We start from the raw sequence: 21,460 nt of genomic DNA on the forward strand, positions 1-21,460 counted from the left end.
ACTCATGAAGTTGTCTCTGCTTTGGTATGAAAAGGTTTCAGTTCAGAAAGCTGAAGTATGAGTGCTGGAATAAAGAAGACTGAGTTCCAGGGGGACTTTCCCTTCAAAAGGGGCTTTTGTTTGTTTTGTTTTTTTAATGAGAGCTTTGTGTTTGTGTCAGCACTCCAAAGTACCGGGCACAGCAGTATTTTCCTGACTGATGCTGCTGAGTAGAAGCATGCACCATGTAGGTGCTATCTAAATGTGTGTATTACTAGTGTCAGCAGCAGCAGTTGCTCTGTCTTTCCAGGACTACGAAGAGGCTGTTCTCCTCCTTCTAGAAGGGGCTTTCTGGGAAGAAGCTTTAAGACTGGTAAGGCATTTAAGATCTCAAGAACCAGAAATACTGTCTGGATTGCAAGAAGTGGATATAATTTTTTTTTTTTTGGAGTGCAAGAACAGAGATGGAGTCCAGGTTAGATCTTCAAATAATATCTTGCTTCCTTTTCCTGATCCAGATTCACAAGTATGATAGACTGGATATCTTGGAGACCAACTTCAAACCCGCCATCTTGGAAGGTAAATCTGTGCAAGAACCTGAAACTTAGCTGTGCTATGGAGGTGGAAGGAGGTCTTCACTGGGTCTGTGGGAAGCCATAGCACACTCATACTGGAAGCTATATGGAAGGATGCTTTGATTCTGCCCAGCTGATGTTGGCCAATTAGCTGCATTTGGTGGCATTCTACTGAAGGTTTGAAGCTCTGCAGTTGCCGTAGGCTCTTTTTAGTTTAGTTAAGCTTTTGAGCTTTTTCAGACTTCACAGTCACAGACTGCAAAGGAGTAGGTGTTTACATGTCTATGAACAAGGAAAACAGCCCTTGTTCCAGCACACAAATGTGTGGTGGCAGATTTATGGGCTAAGAAAACTGCTGTTTGTTACAGAAGCTCTTTTGAAAATATTATTTGATACCTGTATTCTCTCTTCAGTCCAGGAAGATGTTTGATAGCTGTCAGATGTTCTTTGTTCTCATGCTATGGGCTATAGGATGTATGAGCTGAGGGATATTTTTGTTTAGCTTGAACCTAATTAATGTAAAGATATGTGTTCACAGAGCTTTCTTCTCTTCCTGTATTAGAAACAGACTCTTGTTCCAGAGATGCTTGTCTAGCCAGTTAGTTCTTTCCGCACCCAGGTGCATTTAAGTTTGGTGTGCTCTTGTATTACTAGCTTCGAATTTCCTTCCACTTGAATCCTTTTGGGCGCTTTACACCTGACTTCCAAGGTGCTTGAAGGACTGTGCTCCCTTGTACAAATGTTCATGTTCCTACCTTGGATCTGATTTTTCTTTTTTTATTGAGCAGCCCAGAAAAGTCAGCTGATGTTCTTAGATTCTCAGAAAACAGCATTTCTTCGCCACAAGAGTCGCCTGCAGGTGGTCCGAGAGCTGAAGGAGAAGGCTAGTGAGAGCCTGCATGGTTTGTACTGAAATTCATATGACTTTCTTCTGCATAAGTAACTGTGATCATCCCTTTTTTTAATTTTGTGGTTCTCATTTACCCTGGTGGAGCTGCAGTGTGTACCCTCTTGTAGCCCCAGTGCTATCTACCACCACAGAAACAGCATTCGTCTCACCCCACCCCTTGCACCGTAGTTGAAGTGCAATTGCGTGACCTTGACCATTCCATAAAGGGCTTTATTTTCACTGCTATCTCTGTCACAGCTTTCCTGGGGTAAAAATGCTAAACACAACTGAGAGCTCTTCAGAATGTGACAGCGCTGTCTCCACAATGACGGCTTGCCTGGGTCAGACTGCGCTCAGCACATCCTTTGTGCTGAGTATTTACTAAGCATACTCACCTGCAAGAATACACTGGCTTGAGAAAGTTTTCTGAAAGCAGAACGTTCTGTCCTGGTACAGATTTGCTGCATTGAGATTGTCATCCTTCTGAGTGTGCCATTGAATAATCACAGTCCCTGCCAAGGCAGAGGAGCAGTGCTCTTCTCACAATTTCTGTTTTTTTTTTGTGTGCAGGCTGAGTGGGCTGAGAGTCACAGGGCTCCGGCGCACTGACAGGTAGAACGAATCTGCCCAAGCTGCTTTTGCGGAAGGCTACATAGGTTACCCAGAGAGAATGCTTGGAATAACTATGACCTTTTTCCATACTGTGACAGTTGTTAATGTGTTTTGCAGATTATGAAATGCCAAATTGCCCAGAATTGGATCTTTTCTCTGAAACCAGCAGTGTTGTGACAGCTAGCGACGTGAACAGCAAATACTCACACAGCAATTCAAGAATATCAGCGTAGGTATCTGCCTCCAAAGTAGACGGTGGCTTCCCTGGCATCAGCCTTTATTTGGGAGGGCAGTTTGCTCATGTTTGGCATGCTCTTCCCAGCAGCTGTGCATGCCTTGAAACTGTTACAATTACAGGCATTTCTTGGTTATTTTAACTCTTGTTGGAGGGGAGAGAGCAGAAAATGGCAGAAGCTAGTAGTGCAGCAGGAACTGAATGCCCAGCAGAGGAGCTATGAGCACAGGCTCTGTGCAGGAGCTGGCTCTGTAGGCAGCTGGCACGTGGCCAGAATAGCTGGCTGTGGGAGTTTTGACACAGGAAGTAGGCAGAGTTTCTCAAACATTAACAGCTTGTGCTCTTTGTCTTAAGCTTTACATTTTAATAGCTGGGGCTTGTTGTATAATTTCATACCTGTTCTCTTCCCACAGTGAGCTTCTGTGTTGCTTTTGAGTGCTCTTCGTAACATAAGGTGCGGTGTGGGGCGGGCTATGTTAAAGGTTGGTGTAGTTTGTGGGGCCACTTCTGGACTCCCTAGCTGAAATCTTGAAAAGATACAGCTATGGAAAAAGCACGTTTTTTTAAGGCCACTTTCTGTGGCCCGGATGAAAAGAGGAAGAGAGTGCAACCATAGTATTCAGCATACCTGTGTCAGAGTGTGCTGATCATTTTGGGTCATTAGGTAACTAATATTGGCCTGTGATTAGAAGCTGTTTTCCTGTGGTAATGGACCAGGAGCTGGGCTGTGTAGTGCACAGCCTGTGGAGATAGCAGAAGTTAAAATGAGCACAGACCATGGCACCAAATTGTTTTGAGTGGAGTTCAGCTTTGCCTGCTAGCAACCATTGTCAAACAATTTACCCTACTTTGTGCTTAGAATGTTGCTTTTACCTTGCTGGAGCACAAAGCAGTTGTGTTTGTAGAAGAGAAACTGTAGGACAGCTTCCCAGCCCAACTACTGACTTGTGTTTAAATACTGATGCAAAGATACATCAGCTAACATACAGACCCTTTTTACTGGAGAGATTAAGGGCTTAGGTAACAAGTTGCATGCATGCTGTTGACATTCCTTCAAATTCACCCTGTTACAGCTAATCCTGTTGCACACAGTAGAATTAAGCATCCTTCTTTTCCAGGCGATCCTCAAAGAACCGGCGCAAGGCTGAACGCAAGAGATACAGCTTGAAGGAGGGGAGTCCTTTTGAAGATGTGGCCCTTCTGGAAGTCCTGGGAGAAAACATCCGTGCTGTTGAGAATGTGAAAGGTAGGATGCAGTGATCTTAATCCACTCTCCAACTTGTGAGCACAGCCAGCCTCCTGTTCTTCATACGTGTGTTGGGGAGAGGAGCTTCATGGTGCGTAAGACTGTCTGTGGTGGACTTTCATTTAGTTCATCTTCCTCTGCCAGGAGGAATAACTAACAGTGTGAGCTCTCCTCATTTGAAATTTAGGGAGCAGGTAAGTGAGGACTTGTCAGTGCCATGACAGGTTTAGCTCACATTTTGTACTCAGGCACTCTAGCAGTTGGGTGGGGATGAAGAACCAGTTCTGTTTTGTTGCTGCCTGTCCTGTATCTCAATACCAGAGCAATACAGCTATTTATTTCACACTCCTATGTTAAATATCATTGCTTGGTATTCTGTTCACTCTCCAGGAGACGTACACATCCTTCTGAAGCAGCTTGTACTGTTTGGTTTTGATGAGCAAGCTGTGGGACTGCAGCAAGTTCTGGAAGAGGTTTTGCAGCTGATGGAGACCTCGATCCCAGAAATCTGGACTCCAGATGTGCAGCAGAGTTCTCTCAACCCGGTCCGTGCTCATCTGTAATACTTACGATGCCTGCTGTACAATACCAAGTAATTGGTAGTGCTTTGCATTCTCCAGCAAAGAACACAGAATCTTTCCCTGGCACTCCAGATCTGCCCCTTTTTCTACAGACTTTAAGTAGATACTATGTGTAGTACATTATAGGAGTGCTGCAGCTTCTGAATCAGTGTGCCCTAGATACATGTGACAGATACAGCCTGCTGTGTCTGTCCCACTGAATACCGTGTTGGACATGATCAGATCCCATAGGGCATGTGTTAATTTGTCCTCGTAGCGACTTCTTTTCATAAGCTCTACCTTAAGCTATTTCCAGAACAAAGGAACACTGTTTTCTTTTCCAGCCCTAATGGTTGAAGTGTTAGCACAGCTTTTATGTAGTGGAATAGTGGTTGTCCGTACCATTATCATGAGATGAAAAGCGAACAGATTGGTCAATTTGGTATGAACCAGAGTATCGTAAAAAGTATATTGCAAAAAGGTGAGTTTTATCAATCTTCTAGGCTTCAGCTTAGCACAGAACTAGGAAATCATGAGGACTGTACTAGTTCCTTTCCAAAGTAAAAGTCTTTCTCTGAAACAAGTAGTTTCTGAGCATTCAAGGTGAACACGAGATATCCCCCAGTATCTTTTCCCTTACCACTGATTAATTTGTCCATTTAAGGGGAGATTGAAACTGCTGAATGTGGTTTTAGGAGCTGAGGCTCCCCAATGAACTTTAAATGTTGCTGATTCTGTAATGAAAGTAGTCCTGCCAATTCATGACACTTAGAATCACAGAATCATTAAGGTTGGAAAAGACCTCCAAGACCATCTGGTCCAACCGTCCCCCTACCACCAATGTCCCAATGTCCCCCTACCACCAATGTCACCCACTAAACCATGTCCCTAAGCACCACGTCCAACCTTTCCTTGAACACCCCCAGGCACAGTGACTCTGTTGCTTGAAGTGCTGTAAAGAAGTGAGTACTGAGATGAAAGTTCTGTATTCTGAAAGGTTGTCCCAAAGCAATTCTTTCTGCCTCTCTTTCAGCTTTTCTGAGACATTTCTGGGCTTTGATCCTGTATTCCTGATCGCTTTGAGCTGTGGGGTCTCCTGTAGCCAGCCGCTTTTGCTCTTGGAGTCTAGCCTATCAGCAGTTTTCTTTGTAGGCATCCATGCTCTCAGCCTTTCTCTGTACAGGTTGGAACATGGGTATTGCTTCTCCATACAGGTCCTGGGTCCCAATTCAACTGCAAACAGCATTATGGCTGCGTATCAGCAGAAGAGGATGCTGGCTCCTGTTGTACAAGGTTAGTTCTGGCTCTGGGTTGGGTGTGGGTGTGAAATGTCAGCGAGGCTAGCGAGCACTGAGGCTCTTCAAGCATTGACACCTGCCAACAGCCGCAGCGCTTCTTCAGCTCTAGGAGTTTATTGCTTTACCTTACGGTGTCATCTTCCTCGCGGCAAGTGAGCAGTCTTCTTAATAAGGTTTTGTTTTCTCTGAAGTCCTGTGTTAAAACTACTGCCTGAATTGTTCTCCTGGCTTCCTGTGTGTAGCCTTTGTCTGTTGTGAGGGAATTGGAAGTCTGTTCTTGTAGGGGTGTGTCAGGTAATTCTGCTTGTAAGGTACCTGCTGATTTTTTCCTGTCTGACGTTGGTGGCCAGCTCAGGCTCTTGACCAGGTAAGGCTATAGCCCTCAAGATGCTTTGCCACCTTGAAGTGCGTATAGCTAATACAGTTTTAAGGCTGAGGGCACCATTACGGTCCCATCCGTCTTCCCTCTTCCCCATTAGTCATCAGTTCTCTTCCCATCTTCCCTTACTAGTCCTGGAACTGCCAGGAAGAAATCCTCCAACAAACTCCTGGGTGTGACCCACCTGTTGCTACTTGACGGGGCTGGCTCCAGAGAAAACCCCGTGCCTCTGTCGCAGACCCCACACAGCCAGCTGGCTGTTGTATGTGACAGCACATCTGAGTGCCCCAGATACTGGTGGATGAACTGGGTTCTGCTTTCTGCCACAGATCGTTGCTTTTCGTTCTGAGCGGTAACAATGGAGAGGGGACTCGATTTGCCCCAGGGATTCATTTCTGTAAACAGTTCTGCTGTACACTCTTCAGTGCAGTCTGGTGATCAGTCACTCAAAGGAAACACGATGTTTGGGACTTCTCGGTGTTATTTGATGGAAAAGAAAGCAAATGAATTAGTTGACAGGTCCCAGAGAAACTGTATTGCTGGTACCCTTTGCTCTGACATTTGTTCTCTTTGCCTTCCAGATCCAGAGTTACTCATTCCACCAAAACTCAATAAAAATCTACAGTGGAAACTGCATCTTCTCCAGTAATTAAAAGCCAAGGAATCCTAGAGGACTCTGAAATGTTACTTTTCATTATCATTTTATTACACCTTTATATAAAACCATTGTTGTCCTGGCATTCCTGCTCTATTGCTCATGGGGCTGTCCCTCCAGGCGCTGTGGTTGTGACTGTGACCCATACTGCATCGTGCTAATGGTGACAGCCACTTGCATCCCACAGCAGCGCTTGTGTGTAAGGGTTGGGGGTAGCAGGCTGTGCAGATCTGAACACTGCTGACTGAATCCAACATCAGCCACCAGTGTGCCCTGCCTTCCAGGTGAAGCAAACCACGAGTGCCCAGTGGGTGCTTTTCTCTTCATCACACTTCCTCCTGTGGATGGTAACAGTACCTGCCAGGAGGGCAGGTCACATTTTAAGCTGCTCAGCCTGGTTTAGAGATCTCACCAGTAAGTCTGTACTAATAGCAAACTGCAGCTGCTAACCAAATAAGTTGAGTTTTCTCTGCTGAAGTTGAGTGTTGGTAATAGCAGATTTTCATCAGAATCACTTTGTTACATCAGGGTGAACCCTGTAGTACTGACAGCCATTACTGACCTGCTGATCTTGCACCAGAGACGTCTTGGGTACATGAGAACATGCAAAAAAGCTGGTGTGGGATACTTTGTGTTGGTGTTGCACATTGCTGGGTAGTGCTACCCTAGTTATCTGTGTTTGATGCTGCTGTATGGCACTGGCAGGTGAGCAGCTGTGCCCCGATTACGCTCTGTGCTATTGCAGAACCGTTTCAGATGGAAACCGGTGTGCAAATTCATACCTGAGAATTAGATTTTAATACAGAATACTGCTGCAATCTGGCTCGAGGAGTAACAGCGCACCAGTCCAGGGAGCAGAGGAAGGGGACAAGCTCTGCAGACGAGGCTGGATGCTTTCAGTGGAAGCAGCACAGCTCCACCCACCCCAGCCCTTCCTCTCAGTTAATTTTGGCCTGGCAGCTTTGTGTTCAGTGCAGGCCTATTTGGTCATGCACTGTGGGAAGAATGCCAGCACCAACAGCGTAATTCCTGTCTGTGGTATCTGCAGTGTACACAGCAATGGGCTGCGTTCTTCATGCATGGCATTAATGTGTCTGGTGCTGCAGGTTATTGTTTTCTTGACGCAAGGACTCCATCAAGTTGGGGTGGCCGTATGAGCCTGCACTGTACACACACACACACTGTGCTGGCTTGGGATGGTTGGAGTGCAGTATTAAAGCAATCCTTTGTCAGCGTTATATAAGCTTTGGAGTGGTTTTATTTCCAGCTGTTCTGAGTTACATGGCCTCTGCTGGGTGGTGTGGGGATGGCTTAAGCCTGTTCTCAAGCATTGTGATGAGGCTGGAAAGGAGATTGTACAAACACAAAGACTTAAGACAGCAAAACACATGAATGGCTGCAGTGGATAGCAGCTTTTTACTGGGTTTGGGTCTTCAAACAGGTAGCAGCATCTAGTCCAAAGTGACACGGAAACTACTTTCTGATCAGGGGAAGAAGTGATGAGGAGTCTGCAGTCCTCTCCAGTTCTGGCCCTGCAACTGAAATGTGGCACTGACACTGCTGATTCCTGACACTTAAGTCTGATGCTAGGAAGCGCTTAGGTCTTGTTCAGCCTAATCTATTGCCTAGAAAAAGATTTGTAAAAGATCCCAAGAAAAGGCAAAACTTCTGCTGGCTTAATGATAATTTGTTTGTGCCAAACACACAAGTTCCTTTAAAATCTGTATTGTTGGTTCTTTTGTTTTTCCATCATGGTGCTAGTCAAATCTGGAGACATGTTCTCCTGTTCTCCTGTGAAGGCAAAATCAATTCAAGTCTGCCATGCAGGAGGAAGAGCAGTCTTCTAAATCATTTGTATGGTAAATCATTCGTATGGTAACTCCTATCTGAGCTTCATTATCTCGCCCTACCTGCTCTGCCCTGAGTGAACTTCAACAAAGGAGTGATAGAACTGGAGCCAGCACCTACTGCCAGCGCAGCTACGGAGGGGAAGTCCTGCATCCTGCTTCCTACTTTTCCAATCCCTGAACCTTTGCTTCTGCTTCAGCAGCAACCAGGAGTTTCCTTGCCCTGGGTTTCTCCTTGGATGTTCTTTTGCTTTCATTGCAATGCGTCTCGCTTTAAAACATACTGTGCCTTAGCTACTGTTTTTGCAGATACGTTGAATTTGCTCTTAGGTTTTGTGGAGGCTCTTGCAAACAGATGCAGTTGAAGTAAGTCATTAAAGCAAAAATACAGAGTTAATACAAGAACTGTCCCAATTTCTGAGTAAATGTGACTCTGGAAGCCTGCGTCTCTCATCAGGCAGTAGTTTGCTAGCAATCTGCTGTCCTGCTTCATTAAATACAAAAGAAAGAAAAAAAACAGACGCTGTCAAAACGAATACAGCTGTAGCAAAAATCTTTTAATATAACTACAGCAAGGGATAGAGGGGAGATGCTCTTGAATTGAATCATGTACCTTTTTCAAAAATAATTTTAAGATAGCCAGCGTCCCCCTCAGAAGCACTTCTTAAAAATGCAGGAAGGACCCCATTCTTCATATTCCCTCTTGGAAACCCAAAGCTTCTGGAAAGAGTAGAGCGAGGCCAGGATCGACCCACCAATCCAGACAGAAGACTTCCTCTGAGGTGACGCCGTTACGAGGAGCTTGTCACTAGGCCACATCCTGCTCAGTTCACTCTGGAAGCGGTCAGGAAAACCTTCCATCATGGTGCTGCCCCCACACAGCAGGACGTTCCTCACCAGCTTTTTGTTGATGTCAGCATCACACTTCTTGAGGCAGCCAAGTGTCAGCTGCGAAAGCCCAGGTTGCTGTGAGCCAAACAGGGATGGTTGGAAGAGCGCTTCAGCACACAGGAATCTCTCTTTGCCTACCGTGATGACATGCCCGTCTGGCAGCTCGTAATCAGTTTGTTGTTTCTTAAGAGGCAAATTCAAGTCCTGTGTGAGGTCCAGAGAAGTGTAACAACACCTCTCTTTGAGATCTTCTATGATGTTTAGCTGGTATTCCGTGAACATGGATCCAGACTCATTTAGTAGCTGCATGAGGTAATTCGTTATGTCCAAGCCTGCATAATCTACACTGCCTGTGATGCTGCGCAGAACATAACCTTCGTAGATGGGAACCACGTGCGAAGCACCATGGCCACTCTCCACCACGAGACCTGAGGTTTTCCCGTAAGAGTACATGGATAACTGGGACTGGTAGGCGAGGTGTACAGCAGGCACGTGAAAGCCTTCAAACATCATCTCGGCATATTTCTTCTTGTCAGCGATGGAACACAGGGGAGGCACTGACATCAGGAGAGCGTGGTCCTCCGGCCGAATCTGCATCCCCATCTGGAAAATACACTCCAGAATATCCTGGACAGACTTCCAGTCCACCACTATGCCATGCATTAATGGGCTGATGAGTTTTAAGGGCACGCAGGTGTTCTGAGGCACTCTTCCAATAAAGGTTTCTTCTTGTTTGCCCTTGGTTTCTTGTACGTGGTTACCAACCGATGAAATGATATGGGAAGGCCACGGTTCCCCTGCGAAGCCACACTTAAAGTAACCTGTGCCCATGTCTACAACTACAGCTTCAGTTTGCTTCACCACCTCTAGGTAACCCTCGGTCTTGGATGCATGCCTGTCCCTGATCGGCTTCGAATGGCTTTTGTCTGGCGCTGCCTTCCTCGCGGGCCCTTCCTGCACAGCTGTGACTTGCTTACAGCTAGGGCTGGCCGTGCTGCTCAGCAGCATCGCTCTGCCACCGCTCCACCCGGGCTCAGCACAAGCAAGCAGAGGGATGCCCGCCTGGAGGCCTGTTGGCAGCGGTTCTGATGTCACTGACTTGTGACATCAGGCGTAGGCGTGCTCCTCAGGCACCTGAGCTCCGCATACATGCGTGACTTACAGCTGCACACCGTTTTCTCTACAGGTAGGTTGCAGGCGTTTGTGCTCCTCTTTAACCTGCTCCACACTGAAAGCGTGACACCCACCCGGTGGTGACTGACGGGCCATGGAGCATAAACTGGGCCTTTAACTGTGAAAGCAGGTGGATTTCCTTTCTGCATTCTCTGGCATGTAAGACTGGAGTTCTCCAGCATTTACAACTGCTGTTGTTCCAAAACAGGTCCTACTGCTAAGCTTTAGCACTATTTCACTTCGGGGGCCAAGCAAATCCCTAGTTTGACCATGTCAAAAGTGAACCCTCACACTGTTTGTGTAATTCTCTTACCTTTTTTTAAGAAATCATGTTTTCCAGATGAAGGTATGTTAATACAAATGTCAGCAAGAGCTAAAGGAAACAAGAGCAGTGTTTGAAATCAGGACACAACCAACCCCTCACCCTTGCTGTCCTCCATTTCACAATAGGAACTTCTTCATTCTTTTCCAGCAGCAACAGGCCAGCCTCTGCCCCGCCAGTGTATGCAGTAACACAGTGCCGTGCAGCAGCAGCGTGGAAGCAAAGGACACCCTCTCCCAGAGTAACACATAATCAAGATTTACAAACATTTTCCTTGTATAGCAAGAGCTCTGTGTGCTCATTCACTGAAAGCCATTTCACCCAGAGGGCATCTTACTTACCAAGTCAAAGCTGTGCTTAGCATTAAATTCAATCCTACAAACCGGTTCTGGACTTAGGAACAGATTTCCATTGCTACTGATTTGTCGCCTATCCGGGAGTTCACATCTTGGCAACAATCGGAGGATAAAGACTCACCAAAAAGCAGAGGTGGAGAATCGTGGCAGCACTGGACCACGCTGCAATGTTGGTAAACCTTGAGAGCGTACTGCTCTGGGGGACAGCTAAGCTGATCATTGTGTACTGTACATGTATTTTATATATAAATGGTTAAATATGTCCTTGCGCATGAAAAAGTCAGACCTGCCCCTCCTGAAGTCTGAGCAGTAGATGGCAATTCAGCAGCGCTGCAACCTTTGAGCAGTGCTGGGGCACTGTGTGGTTGGGATGCTGCAGCTGATGCTCTTTCCCCACACTTTGTCAGTACACTCCTGGGATAGCTTTGTTGCCAGCCAGACCAGCCTCTACAGTACCGTATCTCCAGAAAAAACCTCAGTGACAGGCAGGATACATCGAGAGAAAGACCTCTGAATCCTTGCTTCTTCCCCTTCGCTACTGAAATCTACATCTGGGCTTAGCACCTCAACTTCTGAATTAAATAAATATGTTCATCCAAACAAAACACTTCTTCCATGCTTCCATTCACATACAGATTAGTGTGGCAGTGTCACAACAAAGCTGCAAACACCCTTCATTTCAGAAGTCACTTTATTAAATTTTTGTCTAAGCTCTGACAACGTTACCGTGCTGCTGTTTGCGGGCTCTGTTTTCCCTTTAACATTTCTCAATGCAATTAACAAAACGCATACATGTCCCTTAACATTTCAAGGTCATTGCTTTAGCCTGAAATCCGAACACATGGGTTGTCAGATGATTTTCTGCAGTGTCATTTTGGCCAGTGTTTCCTGAGGTGCTCCTTTAGCTGTGGGATAGTGGATAGCTGTTGTTTGCAAAGATGGCATCTGAGGGGCAATTTGAGAAGTTCAGAGGCATGATCTTTCACTGTTACTTTTCCCTTGCTTCTTACCATCTCTATCACATCTGAAATAAAACCAGAGACATGAGATACTGCGACTGTGTAATACCATGAAAAGCGTGACACTGCAGAAATCTGAACACCACTTCACACGCACAGCAAGTCATTACTACATTTTATTTTAAGCCATCCACACCATTTGGTTGACTTTTAGTTAATCCTGTTCCCTAATATCTGAAATCACACAAAACCTTCACTTACTGTGATAGAATGTATGGCTTACACTTTTGTTGGGAAAAAAAGCCCACAGCTAGACCCCACAAACATGATCATGTTACGAAATACCTTTTTTAATCGTTACCTTGGGAGTTTAAGAAGTATTCTGTAGTAAAAGAGTTCCAGTGCTTTTTGGTTTTCAGGGCAGCGGAATCAAAATCCTGGCTGATTACATGCAAATGCAGGTGACTAAAACAAATATATTATGTAGATAAGAGAGAAGAAAAGTGTTAATGTGCAAAGTTTTCTTGCAGTAGTACCAGATAAAGCATGATTCAGTTGAGAAGAGCTGTCAGACTTACGGATCAGCCTTATTTCATCACGTTTGACCCGTAATCCTGCTACAGAAGAAACACAGTCCGTGTGTTCAACGTACTGTCCCATGCTAAGCGTTCCACTTAAACAGTCAGTCACCACCCTGCACATTCCACTAGCAGGTAACTACAGTCTCTAGTTTCCAGAAAGGCAGAGATGGTGGTTTTAATAAACAAAAGGATTAAACTTTGTGGAGTGTCTCAATGGGACTTTATCAGTGACTCAAGGCCCACTCCAAGAATCAGAGAAAACTGAGGAACAGGGACTGCAATACCCAGATCCTCTGCAGGCACTTGGGCACTGTAATGCCTGGGCTTACTTACACACGAGATTAAAATCCTCGCTCCGTGTCAGGCTGCACTTGACAGGCTTAAGAGTCACTCTGACAAGCGCCCTGGGAGGGGGGACGTTCCTAGCGCCGTGCTGATGGCAGTGCCACCTCTTCCACTGGCCAGGCACAGCGTACCACGCCCCAGCCTCAGGACTCTGCTGGGGCCCAACGGGCACTGCCCACCTGTTTCCAGAAGCGCGTGTAGCCCACCAGCACGTATGCAGCAGCATGCGCACGGCTGCATCCAAACGACTTGGACGCCAGTCAGTGTTTCAAGTTTAGGAGGACTGGTTATCCCTCGGCAATGCCGGGCTGTTACAGATTTAGCCCCAGGTCTGTAAACCCAGGACAGGGGCTCCACCTGATGACTCACACGGGCCTCACCTCATACTGGGAATAGCGTGGTAACCCAGTCGGAACTCCAGACTGCCTCTAGCAGGGCACTGCTCGATCATTTTTTCCCCAACTGCATGCATGTGTTCCAGGAGTCCAAGATGCTCCCTGGTGACTGCCTTCAGGCTTGGAATGGAGTCCCACGGTAAAATAAGCCAGTGGTAACGTGCTTTAGGATATTTGTCTTTGATGACTACAGTCTTCTCGTCTTTGTAAACCTAGCAAAACAAGAAACTTGATTAGATGCTGATTGGAAGTTAAGTGTCTTATTCCTATAACCATTGTGGTTAGTGAATTTTGAGGTGTTATTCATTCATATAAAGGAGAAATGATTTCTGTCTCTCGTGCCCTCCTTTCCTGAGTTTTCGTTTTGCCCTCTGCTTCAATTCCATGCAGCTCATCATGAGAAACAGAAGCAAAGCATGTGGAGAGCAGGGCAGGACGGCATGTCCGTGGCAGTAAAAATGTGTCAGGTTCTGAAGCAGAAACTGTGAGCTGTCTCTCTGATCTCTTAGCTGCAAGTCTGTTGGTGAGAGATGGATGGTGTCTTTGTCATCTTTGCTAATTACTTTCATATGTTTATATAAAGAGCTGATCAGTCTTGCTCTATGGGAAGGAAGATTAAAATTTTGTCAGCACACAAATCATAAGACTAATTCTTTCAGCAGCAAGACTGCTGTCCTATCTTTATATACATACACACTCTGGTGTTTGCATACACAGCCAGAGAGAAAGACAATTGTGACAAGGTGTTTCCAGAAAAAGACACCTTGTCGTGTCTTTAATATTGATTAAGAAGCAAAGGTAGGAGTTCTGTGGTTTGTGTGTTTAACTCTGAACCGCAACTAACAAACTAACAGCATCCAGTTCCCCCTAAAACACTAGGCAGTTCAATACTTTATACTTGAAATGGAAAAAAAAAAAAAAAGAGAGAGAGAAATTGGGACATTCTGATAGGTTACCAAGGAAATTATTTCAAGCCTAAGGGTGATCACCTCCTGGAGATGCCCAGCGAGGCTGTGGAATGCTCTCCCTTGGAGATCAGCAAGGGCTGGGGTGACCAGAGAGTCACATTTGCTGACTTCCAAAGGCATTTTCCAACTGAAATTATTTTATGATTTCAAGAACCAAGTGTCACAGGTTTCTGTGACAAATGTCCTCCTGAACACTAACTCTTGCTGAGAAGTACAAAAGGAAAAACACGACCCTAATATCAGGACAGCCCTGCGGCAGTCAGTCAGCCCAATCCCAAGCTAAAAGAATTCTGCCCCTACTCTGCCACACACTGGGGCAGCAGTCAAAACACAGCAGGAACAGATCTTGTTCCTCCTCCGGGTTCACCATCCACTTCTCCCAGTTGGCCAACACCTGCTGAAGGTGGTCTGGTCACACAGAACGATGCCTCTCGAGGCAACAGTGCTGGAGGAACAAGTAGCCCAACTCTCTTTCTGCTTTTCTCAAGCTCAGGGAATCTGGAGAGAAATTCCTGCTTTCCATCTGTTTACAAATGGTTGGAACGTGCACACAGTTTTGAGAAATATTAATTTCTGGATTACCCTCGTGTATAATTCTCTCAAGGCAAAAATTCCACCACAAGTACTGTTTGATGCAGATTATCCTGCCTCTTTTGGAGATAAGCTATACATCTTGTTTTCAGGAAGGAGTTTCTATATACTTGCAGAACTCTGAAATAAAATGAAAGTATACTTTACTCAGGGATGGGGAATATTCCCTTCAGGCTTTCAGGATACAATGATGAGAAAGTATGTACACACTGCAGCCACAAAAGACACTGTCAGATTGCTGCTTTCTTTCAGCAAAGTCAGCCCAAGGTAAAGCACGACGACGCAGCCACAGGGAAGCAGAGGAAGGGAGGTGCATCGGGAGCCTCTGCAGAAGGTTAAAAGAAGCCACCCAGGAAATCCCTGCTGGCACAAGGAAATGGTGTGGAGCTGGAGCCGGGGGTCACATCCTGCCAGCTGCTGCACAGGTGTAGCAAAGTTAAAGTTTACCAGAAACCAGGAAGCTGCACCGCACTTGGAGATAAGATAGTGCTGACTGCCAGAAAACAGGGGTCTCCACTATGTGCTCACTTCAAATCGCAGTCCCATTTTTGTCAGTTTCCCAGAGAAAACAAAGCAGCCACGCTGCTCACCTGCTCTCCCAACAACCTTTCTGTAACTGCTGGCCAAATTTGACAGTGTAAGGAGCTCCGGGATAATGAAGTTCTGACATTCTGCAGGCTCCCAAAGGGACTGTAAAGACTCCCAGATTAATGCTACTACGGACAGAGATGAAAGTACAATTCAGCCCTTGTGTGATACTCCACCAGTTAATCTGATCATTAAAGTAAACTGCAGAATGAAAGAAAGAAGCTCATTTAACTCTGTTAGACAGGAGATACTGTGAAGTACAAGTGTACAGTTCTCACCTGCATTTTTGGATCTTGCATGGAACTCTTTAGACCCTGACTCCAGTGTCCTAAATGTTCCTAAAGAACAGATGGAAAAAAAACCACACATTTTTGTAAGAGAAATACGAATATGATGCATTTTAAAGCATTCTGTTACGCACTTTCATTGGAACTATAGCAACAAAATGACAGAACGAACCAAGTAACATGAAAAACAAAAGCTGATTGACACCTGAATTATTTCCTTTCTACGACCACCAACACAGGCACTCCAATTGTCCCCACAAAGCTAGTTCTGAAAGCCTTTTAACAAGATGCTTTTAGGACTCAAAGCTGGAAATGTAACAGCAGGGAGCTCTGTACCTGCTTGAGCTTAGTAACTTGCATGCACGTTTTGGCACAGACCGTGATTACCAGTGATGACAGATCGTTTTAATACAGCCCTGCTGCTTCATGCGTCACGGGGGACAAAGGAGGTGCAAGGGTCTCTGCTCGCTGTCCCACCACATGCTGCTCTGCACAGAACAAAGCAGCGCTGCTGCGGTGCCAGGCCCTACTCGGATGTATTTGTCCTTCAGTATTGTGCAGGGCAGAGTGGACTGCATAAAAAGCAGTACAGGTACTGGAGGATGAAGCCAACACAATCAGATTATCTCTCAATTTTGTTACTGAACACCTAGCAGAAGATGCTTTCACTGCACCTTTCGAAAATACATGATTTATCTATTCCAAGCACTCCACGAGCATTGCCAATGACGATCCTCATCACATTCTGACGGAGGCTGATGTTCAGATATTATTCCAGCGCTGACAGAGAACCAATGAATTGTCATTTTTCTTTGCCCATACCACAAATACGGCCCTAATATAACTAGCCAGAGGCCACCAAAGAAATAAGGGGAGAGCCCACCAGAACCCATGAGACCGAAACTTCCTTCAGGGTTTCATTTTTATGCCTGCTCCTCCGGCAACTGCAATTTTGCTTTTCCAGAAGCACTAAGACGTCCATTGCTCTTTTTTATTATTATTATTATTTTGTCCATGTCAGCAGGGTTAATAAGTTCCTTTCAGAAGACTTTGGCTGGTAACATCAATGTAAACCTGGTTCTGCCACAAAGAATGACCAAAACTGAGAGGCAGGTGCAGAAGGTGCAGGAAGAAAAGGGGTCAAGATGTTCTGTTCTCTGTGCACAAGCTTTTAGATAACCATTGCTCTGTCTGTAAGAAAGCAGATCTCATCTCAAGAGCCAGCACGCTATTCTTGTGTGACTCCCGTGACACAGAGCTCCGTGATCTGTCCTTTGAGCACAAAGTGCGGCAGGAAGCAGAGAACGAACCCTCACTTGCTAAAGCAAGCCCCTTCACACACACTCACCAGCTCGGGTTAGCATGGATACGAGCAGCTTTCTCGGGAGCTGTGTGATGTCAAGAGCAGAGTCTTTGCCTTAGCACATGGCAGCTCGTGTGCTCTCAACACTCCGAGGACCCACGTCCAGCTGAGAAGCTGTCCCACAGGCAGCACCCACAAAAATGAAGATCAAAGCCCTCTGATGGAGGAGAAAACTCCAGGAGGAACAGCAGAAGTACTAATGCCAACAGACTTGCCTTTTTGCTCGAAGTCCCTTCATGTGGAGACACACTGGTCTTGCTTAGCTTGAGCTCTGCAGAACTGCCTTGTGTATCCGCCGCCTCCATTTTCTTTGCCTTTTTGGGCACGTTTTCTATATCATCGTTCTCGGAGGAGTCCTCACATGGCCTCTTTTCAGTTTGTACTTTCTCTTCTGCTTCTGTAACAGTTTTCCCCGATTCTTCAGCAAATTGCACCGTGTAGGGGTAAAGTTTATTCACAATGTGCAGAACTTGGCCTGGCCTCATTTTCACCTCTTCATCCTTGCCAACGTCCACTAAATCAACACTAGTCGGGTTGACTCCTATCTTTGGTAGAAAGAAAAAGATTAAAGGAAGTAAAAAAAAAAAAAAGAAAAGAAAAAAAGCAGAAGATGAAACTGAAATCACGAGCAACTGCAGCTCAGTTGCCCTGGAACATCACTGTTCTGTAAAGCAAACGTGCTTTGTTTTCACGCCATGCCTGCCTGCCCCACAGCGACTCACTCCCAGGATCAGGAAAGCTCAAAGTTGGGGGCACCTCGCTGCGTGTCTTGCAATCACAACCCGTGGCACGCAGCCCTCAGAGGCAGGGTGTGGAAAGGACCCAGCAGCTCTACTGCAGCTGGCTACAGAGTTACAGGAAGATCTGTGCCTGGATTTGCAAAAAAATACCCAACCTACTGTTAAAATAGTAGCAAAGTTAGTAACAATTATTTCTGAAAAAAAATAAGGGTAGTTTTAAGAAATTATTTCAGTCCAATAACCGCCAGAAAGCCTCCTGAGTTCAGATTATTTTATTTCCTCTTTCTTCTCTTTTTTACTATGTTTTGTTTCCTGTCCAGCACCCACCAAACTCTGTCCCATCAACGCATCCACCTTCAAATACATAATCTCACTCTTTGGCTCCTCTCGAGAGCTCGGGCTCACAACAGCTGGCTCACTAAGCATGCTGCTAACACTTTCAACACCCTCCTGTGTAACCAAAAAAATAAGAAAGAAAGGAAGTAGGTTATTTGTGCCCTCAGAGGGCTCAGCTATGCAGGGATAAGCTCCTTGCTCCTGGCTTTTTTTGTTTCCCAAGGCAGATGTGATAACTTTTCCCCACTCCGCAGAGGACTGTGTTCACACAGAGAGAGTGAGAACACTCGCCTGTTGCTTTAAGAGACAAAACCTCTCAGTCCACCTCGGCTTGTACAAAACATATACAGGTCTATGTATACTTTAAAGCTTTTATTTTCATTTTGCATGCTATGCTTTCACTAAACCAGTTCTGCTATCAATTTTGTTCTAGCAGAAGCTCAGGACAGCGCAATCAAAATGTACTTGCCCGTCTCATTTCATCGTTTTATGGATCTACGCAACTCTAAAATGATTTTCCACCCAAAACAGTGCTTTAAAGACTGAGAAGTTACCTGAAGTCTATCTGATAACTGAAAAGCAGCATTTTTTCCTCTGTCTCCGCCTGAACCAGTAACGCAGAGTTGTGTGGGCACTCTAACGGTGACTGGTTGAAGACAGATTTTGCCTAATCAAGAGGGCGACCGGAGGGAAGTCAGGAGTCCCTGGTTTCAGCAAAACGCGTTTGGTTAATGTTTATAAATAAGTTTTAGGAAACCAGCTCTTGCTTATGACTAATAAACTCTGACAGTGTTTCTGTAGTTTTGTCCTAGGAAATCCACCTGTTTCACAAGATGGTACCGTGCCTCTTGCTACCCGGTGTCCACTTCGATGAAGCACCTGCCTGATCCCAGCCAGCACCTTTTCAGCCTACGCTTCCACAGAGTTTCACTCAAATCAAGTACATTTCACACACCCCCGGCCAACGGGCTGTTTAACTGACCACTGGGACCCTGTACGGGGACAAAACTCCAGACCTGGCAGTGTAAACATGCTAACATCCCCTGCCACGAGGTCCTCCTGGGGACTGACTTCTGTGAGAGCGTGTCTGTGAGAGTTCTGCAGGATTCACCAGAGACCAGCAGGGGCTCGGGGCTTTCTGAGCTTGGGCGGACATTTTGATGGAAAGCAAGAGGACTGACCAGGCTGACGTGTTGTCCACGCAGACGCTGCTGCCGTGGACACTTGCACGTGCTCTGGCACCTGAGGACAAAGAGCTTTCCCTTCACACTTCCTTGGGGACACTGGTCATTGTGAGTTTGAGAGGGGTCCTACACACATCCAGTATGCAACACGAGGATGCCTGCTCTCATGTCTGACATCGCACCCCACCCTGGAGACAGCCACATCTTTGGCTGCATCAGTCATTGAAACAAAAACCCTCAGCAACTGCCCGGACCCTTTAGTACAGGGACTGTTCTGACCCTCGGTGAAGAGCTGCCTCAGCTTCAGAAAGGCAAGACTAACGTTCAGGAAGATCAGCAAGTTTAGGGGAAAAACTCCAAAATCTGCAAAGCGCAGAGCTGGGAAGAACAGGTTGAGGATTCACAGCAGTGTTCCCTGATGCTGCAACTCTGGCTGTCCAAGACTGCAGTGTAACTGGAAGAAGCAGCACAGTCTTTGCACCGAAACACCCAAATGAAAGACAGATCCCTTCTGAGGGGCAGATATCGTGCTCTTCTTGGTCAAAAAACAGCTTGAGAACCTCCGGACCATGCGATGAGTACTGTCACTTGCACTGTTTGTGGGCTTCAAGTGTAACAACCCAACCAGCACCAGAAATACTGAACAACCATTTAAAAACATACCTGTTTAACTGTGACATACCCCTTGTTACAGTCGGCTTTTAACTGAACTGAAAAGAGAGAACAAAGGGTCAAAAAAATATGCAAACAAAACAGGCAGAACTGTTTTGAACCACTCCTTGCAGAAAACACTCCTGCATTTCAGTCCCCTCCTGCATTCTCTGGCTGACTTCTACAAATATGCTGAAAGAAGATTTCTGCCTCATTCTCTGTTTTTAAACAAGCGCAGGCAAAATGCAACTAACCCACGCACGTCAGTCACACCTCTCTATTCTGCTTTGTGAATCAGTAAAATTAGTTCAGTATAAGGGTGAAATCTGTGGAAATCTTCTGCGTGTTCTTGCTGTTCTCACAGGCATGGAGCAGGACCGTCCAGAAGGGAGGGAAGATAAGACAGGGAAGATGCGATGAGTATTTTATAGATTTTAAGTATTTTTATGTGTAAAAATGTACCTAAATGTACCAAAAAATGTAACCAATGTACCTATAAAACCAGAAGTCACACTAAAAAACAGCTGGTGGAAGACTGGGGATGTGATGTGCTATTCGCAAAGTGAGAGGGAAAGCAGTGGGTAAGAACTGTGGGCTTCGGACTCATATTAAGGATCAGTGCCTCGGTTTATGAGGGTGAAGTTCCTCCTGTTTGTGTGTGTTTGCTGTAACTTTTAAGGATCCAGAGATCTTCATAAGAAGCTCTTTAAGAAAGAGTTTAATGGGTCCAGGGATCGGGAAACACTGTTTTCCACGCAGACAGGGGATGTGAGCCAGCGACTGTGAGAACAAGCCTCAGGGAACCCCCAAAAGGGAAGAAGCGCGATTCCCCACCCGCAGGCAGCTCGCGGGGGGCTCCCAAAGGCCGTTACCGTCACCGTGCGGCAGCCGCGCGGGACAGCGGGGCTCCCCCCCACGCACCACCCGCGGCCGGCAGGCAGCAAGGCCCCGCTCCCGCCCTCACCTTGCCGCCGCGAGCACCTCCTGTCCGTTATCCCCGTCTCCGGGCCGCGCCCCACCACCACGGCGGCCGAGTGCGGCAGCGGGATCCGACGGCTGCGGCCCTCCCTCGGCACCAGCCAGCACGCGCGCATGGCGGCGGCGCTGCGGGGCGAAGCACAGCGAGTTACCGGCGGCGATCGCCCCCCCCCCCCGCCCTCCTCCTCCTCCTTCTCCTCCACCTGCCCCGGCCCCACGAGGCCCCCCCCGGCCCTCCGGAGCCCCCCCCCCGGGCCCACCAGGCCCCGTCAGGCCCCGCTAGGCCTCGCCAGGTCGCGGTGGGTAGGCCCGGTTGTCATGGCAACGCCGTCTCACCAACGGGCTCCCGCCGAGCGCACCACGTGACCCACACCCCCCCCCGCGGCCGCGCCTCAGCGCGGAGCAGGCGGAGGGCGGGGCGGGCGGCGGGAGGACGGGCGGCGCTGATTGGCCCGCGGCACCCCCTCCCCCGCCTCC

The 21,460-nt window shown here is 46.8% G+C and overlaps 3 protein-coding genes across 6 annotated transcripts in view; 1 reads left to right on the top strand and 2 right to left on the bottom strand.

The window, feature by feature from the left end:
• ELP1 (elongator acetyltransferase complex subunit 1) overlaps nucleotides 1-6,513 on the top strand; it is a 30,379-nt gene extending 23,866 nt beyond the window's left edge. For 2 of the 3 annotated variants that reach the window (XM_048051768.2, XM_048051769.2), the window contains exons 29-36: nucleotides 290-352; nucleotides 498-558; nucleotides 1,343-1,456; nucleotides 2,173-2,284; nucleotides 3,409-3,536; nucleotides 3,927-4,081; nucleotides 5,311-5,389; nucleotides 6,355-6,513. In XM_048051768.2, coding sequence (XP_047907725.2) covers nucleotides 290-352; nucleotides 498-558; nucleotides 1,343-1,456; nucleotides 2,173-2,284; nucleotides 3,409-3,536; nucleotides 3,927-4,081; nucleotides 5,311-5,389; nucleotides 6,355-6,422 — 780 coding nt within the window. In that variant the 3' untranslated portion in view covers nucleotides 6,423-6,513. Of the gene's footprint in view, nucleotides 1-289; nucleotides 353-497; nucleotides 559-1,342; nucleotides 1,457-2,172; nucleotides 2,285-3,408; nucleotides 3,537-3,926; nucleotides 4,082-5,310; nucleotides 5,390-5,905 lie in introns of all 3 variants that reach the window. The other variant, XM_048051771.2, reaches the window with a different exon arrangement.
• A 1,448-nt stretch (nucleotides 6,514-7,961) lies between these two features.
• Nucleotides 7,962-10,350, bottom strand: LOC106040204 (actin-like protein 7A). Its single transcript, XM_013187909.3, has one exon. The coding sequence runs from the start codon at nucleotides 10,172-10,174 to the stop codon at nucleotides 8,927-8,929; it is 1,248 nt and encodes a 415-aa protein (XP_013043363.2). The 5' UTR covers nucleotides 10,175-10,350; the 3' UTR covers nucleotides 7,962-8,926.
• Nucleotides 10,351-11,690: 1,340 nt separating this feature from the next.
• On the bottom strand, nucleotides 11,691-21,455 carry APTX (aprataxin). Of its 2 annotated transcripts, none has more exons than XM_066988685.1 (8): nucleotides 21,320-21,455; nucleotides 20,970-21,109; nucleotides 20,018-20,064; nucleotides 17,310-17,639; nucleotides 15,723-15,782; nucleotides 13,283-13,509; nucleotides 12,338-12,441; nucleotides 11,691-12,041 (listed from the first exon to the last, which is right to left on the bottom strand). In XM_066988685.1, the coding sequence occupies exons 2-8, from the start codon at nucleotides 21,097-21,099 to the stop codon at nucleotides 11,887-11,889; spliced, it is 1,053 nt and encodes a 350-aa protein (XP_066844786.1). In that variant the 5' UTR covers nucleotides 21,100-21,109; nucleotides 21,320-21,455; the 3' UTR covers nucleotides 11,691-11,886. The 2 variants fall into 2 exon arrangements, with proteins under 2 accessions (XP_066844786.1, XP_066844785.1); XM_066988684.1 differs by having other exon boundaries at nucleotides 21,244-21,381.
• Between the last annotated feature and the right edge of the window lie 5 nt (nucleotides 21,456-21,460).

The sequence above is a fragment of the Anser cygnoides genome, chromosome Z, assembly GCF_040182565.1.
Source record: "Anser cygnoides isolate HZ-2024a breed goose chromosome Z, Taihu_goose_T2T_genome, whole genome shotgun sequence".
NCBI classification, from domain to species: Eukaryota; Metazoa; Chordata; class Aves; order Anseriformes; family Anatidae; genus Anser; species Anser cygnoides.

Excerpts from the sequence above, each read along its gene's own strand:
- LOC106040204 (XM_013187909.3), bottom strand. The coding sequence starts at position 10,174 with ATGCTGCTGAGCAGCACGGCCAGCCCTAGCTGTAAGCAAGTCACAGCT.
- APTX (XM_066988685.1), bottom strand. The coding sequence starts at position 21,099 with ATGCGCGCGTGCTGGCTGGTGCCGAGGGAGGGCCGCAGCCGTCGGATC. Across the intron at positions 20,065-20,969 it reads GAGGTGCTCGCGGCGGCAAG|TTCAGTTAAAAGCCGACTGT; the intron begins GTGAGGGCGGGA and ends CTCTCTTTTCAG. Across the intron at positions 12,042-12,337 it reads ATACTTCTTAAACTCCCAAG|ATGTGATAGAGATGGTAAGA; the intron begins GTAACGATTAAA and ends GTTTTATTTCAG.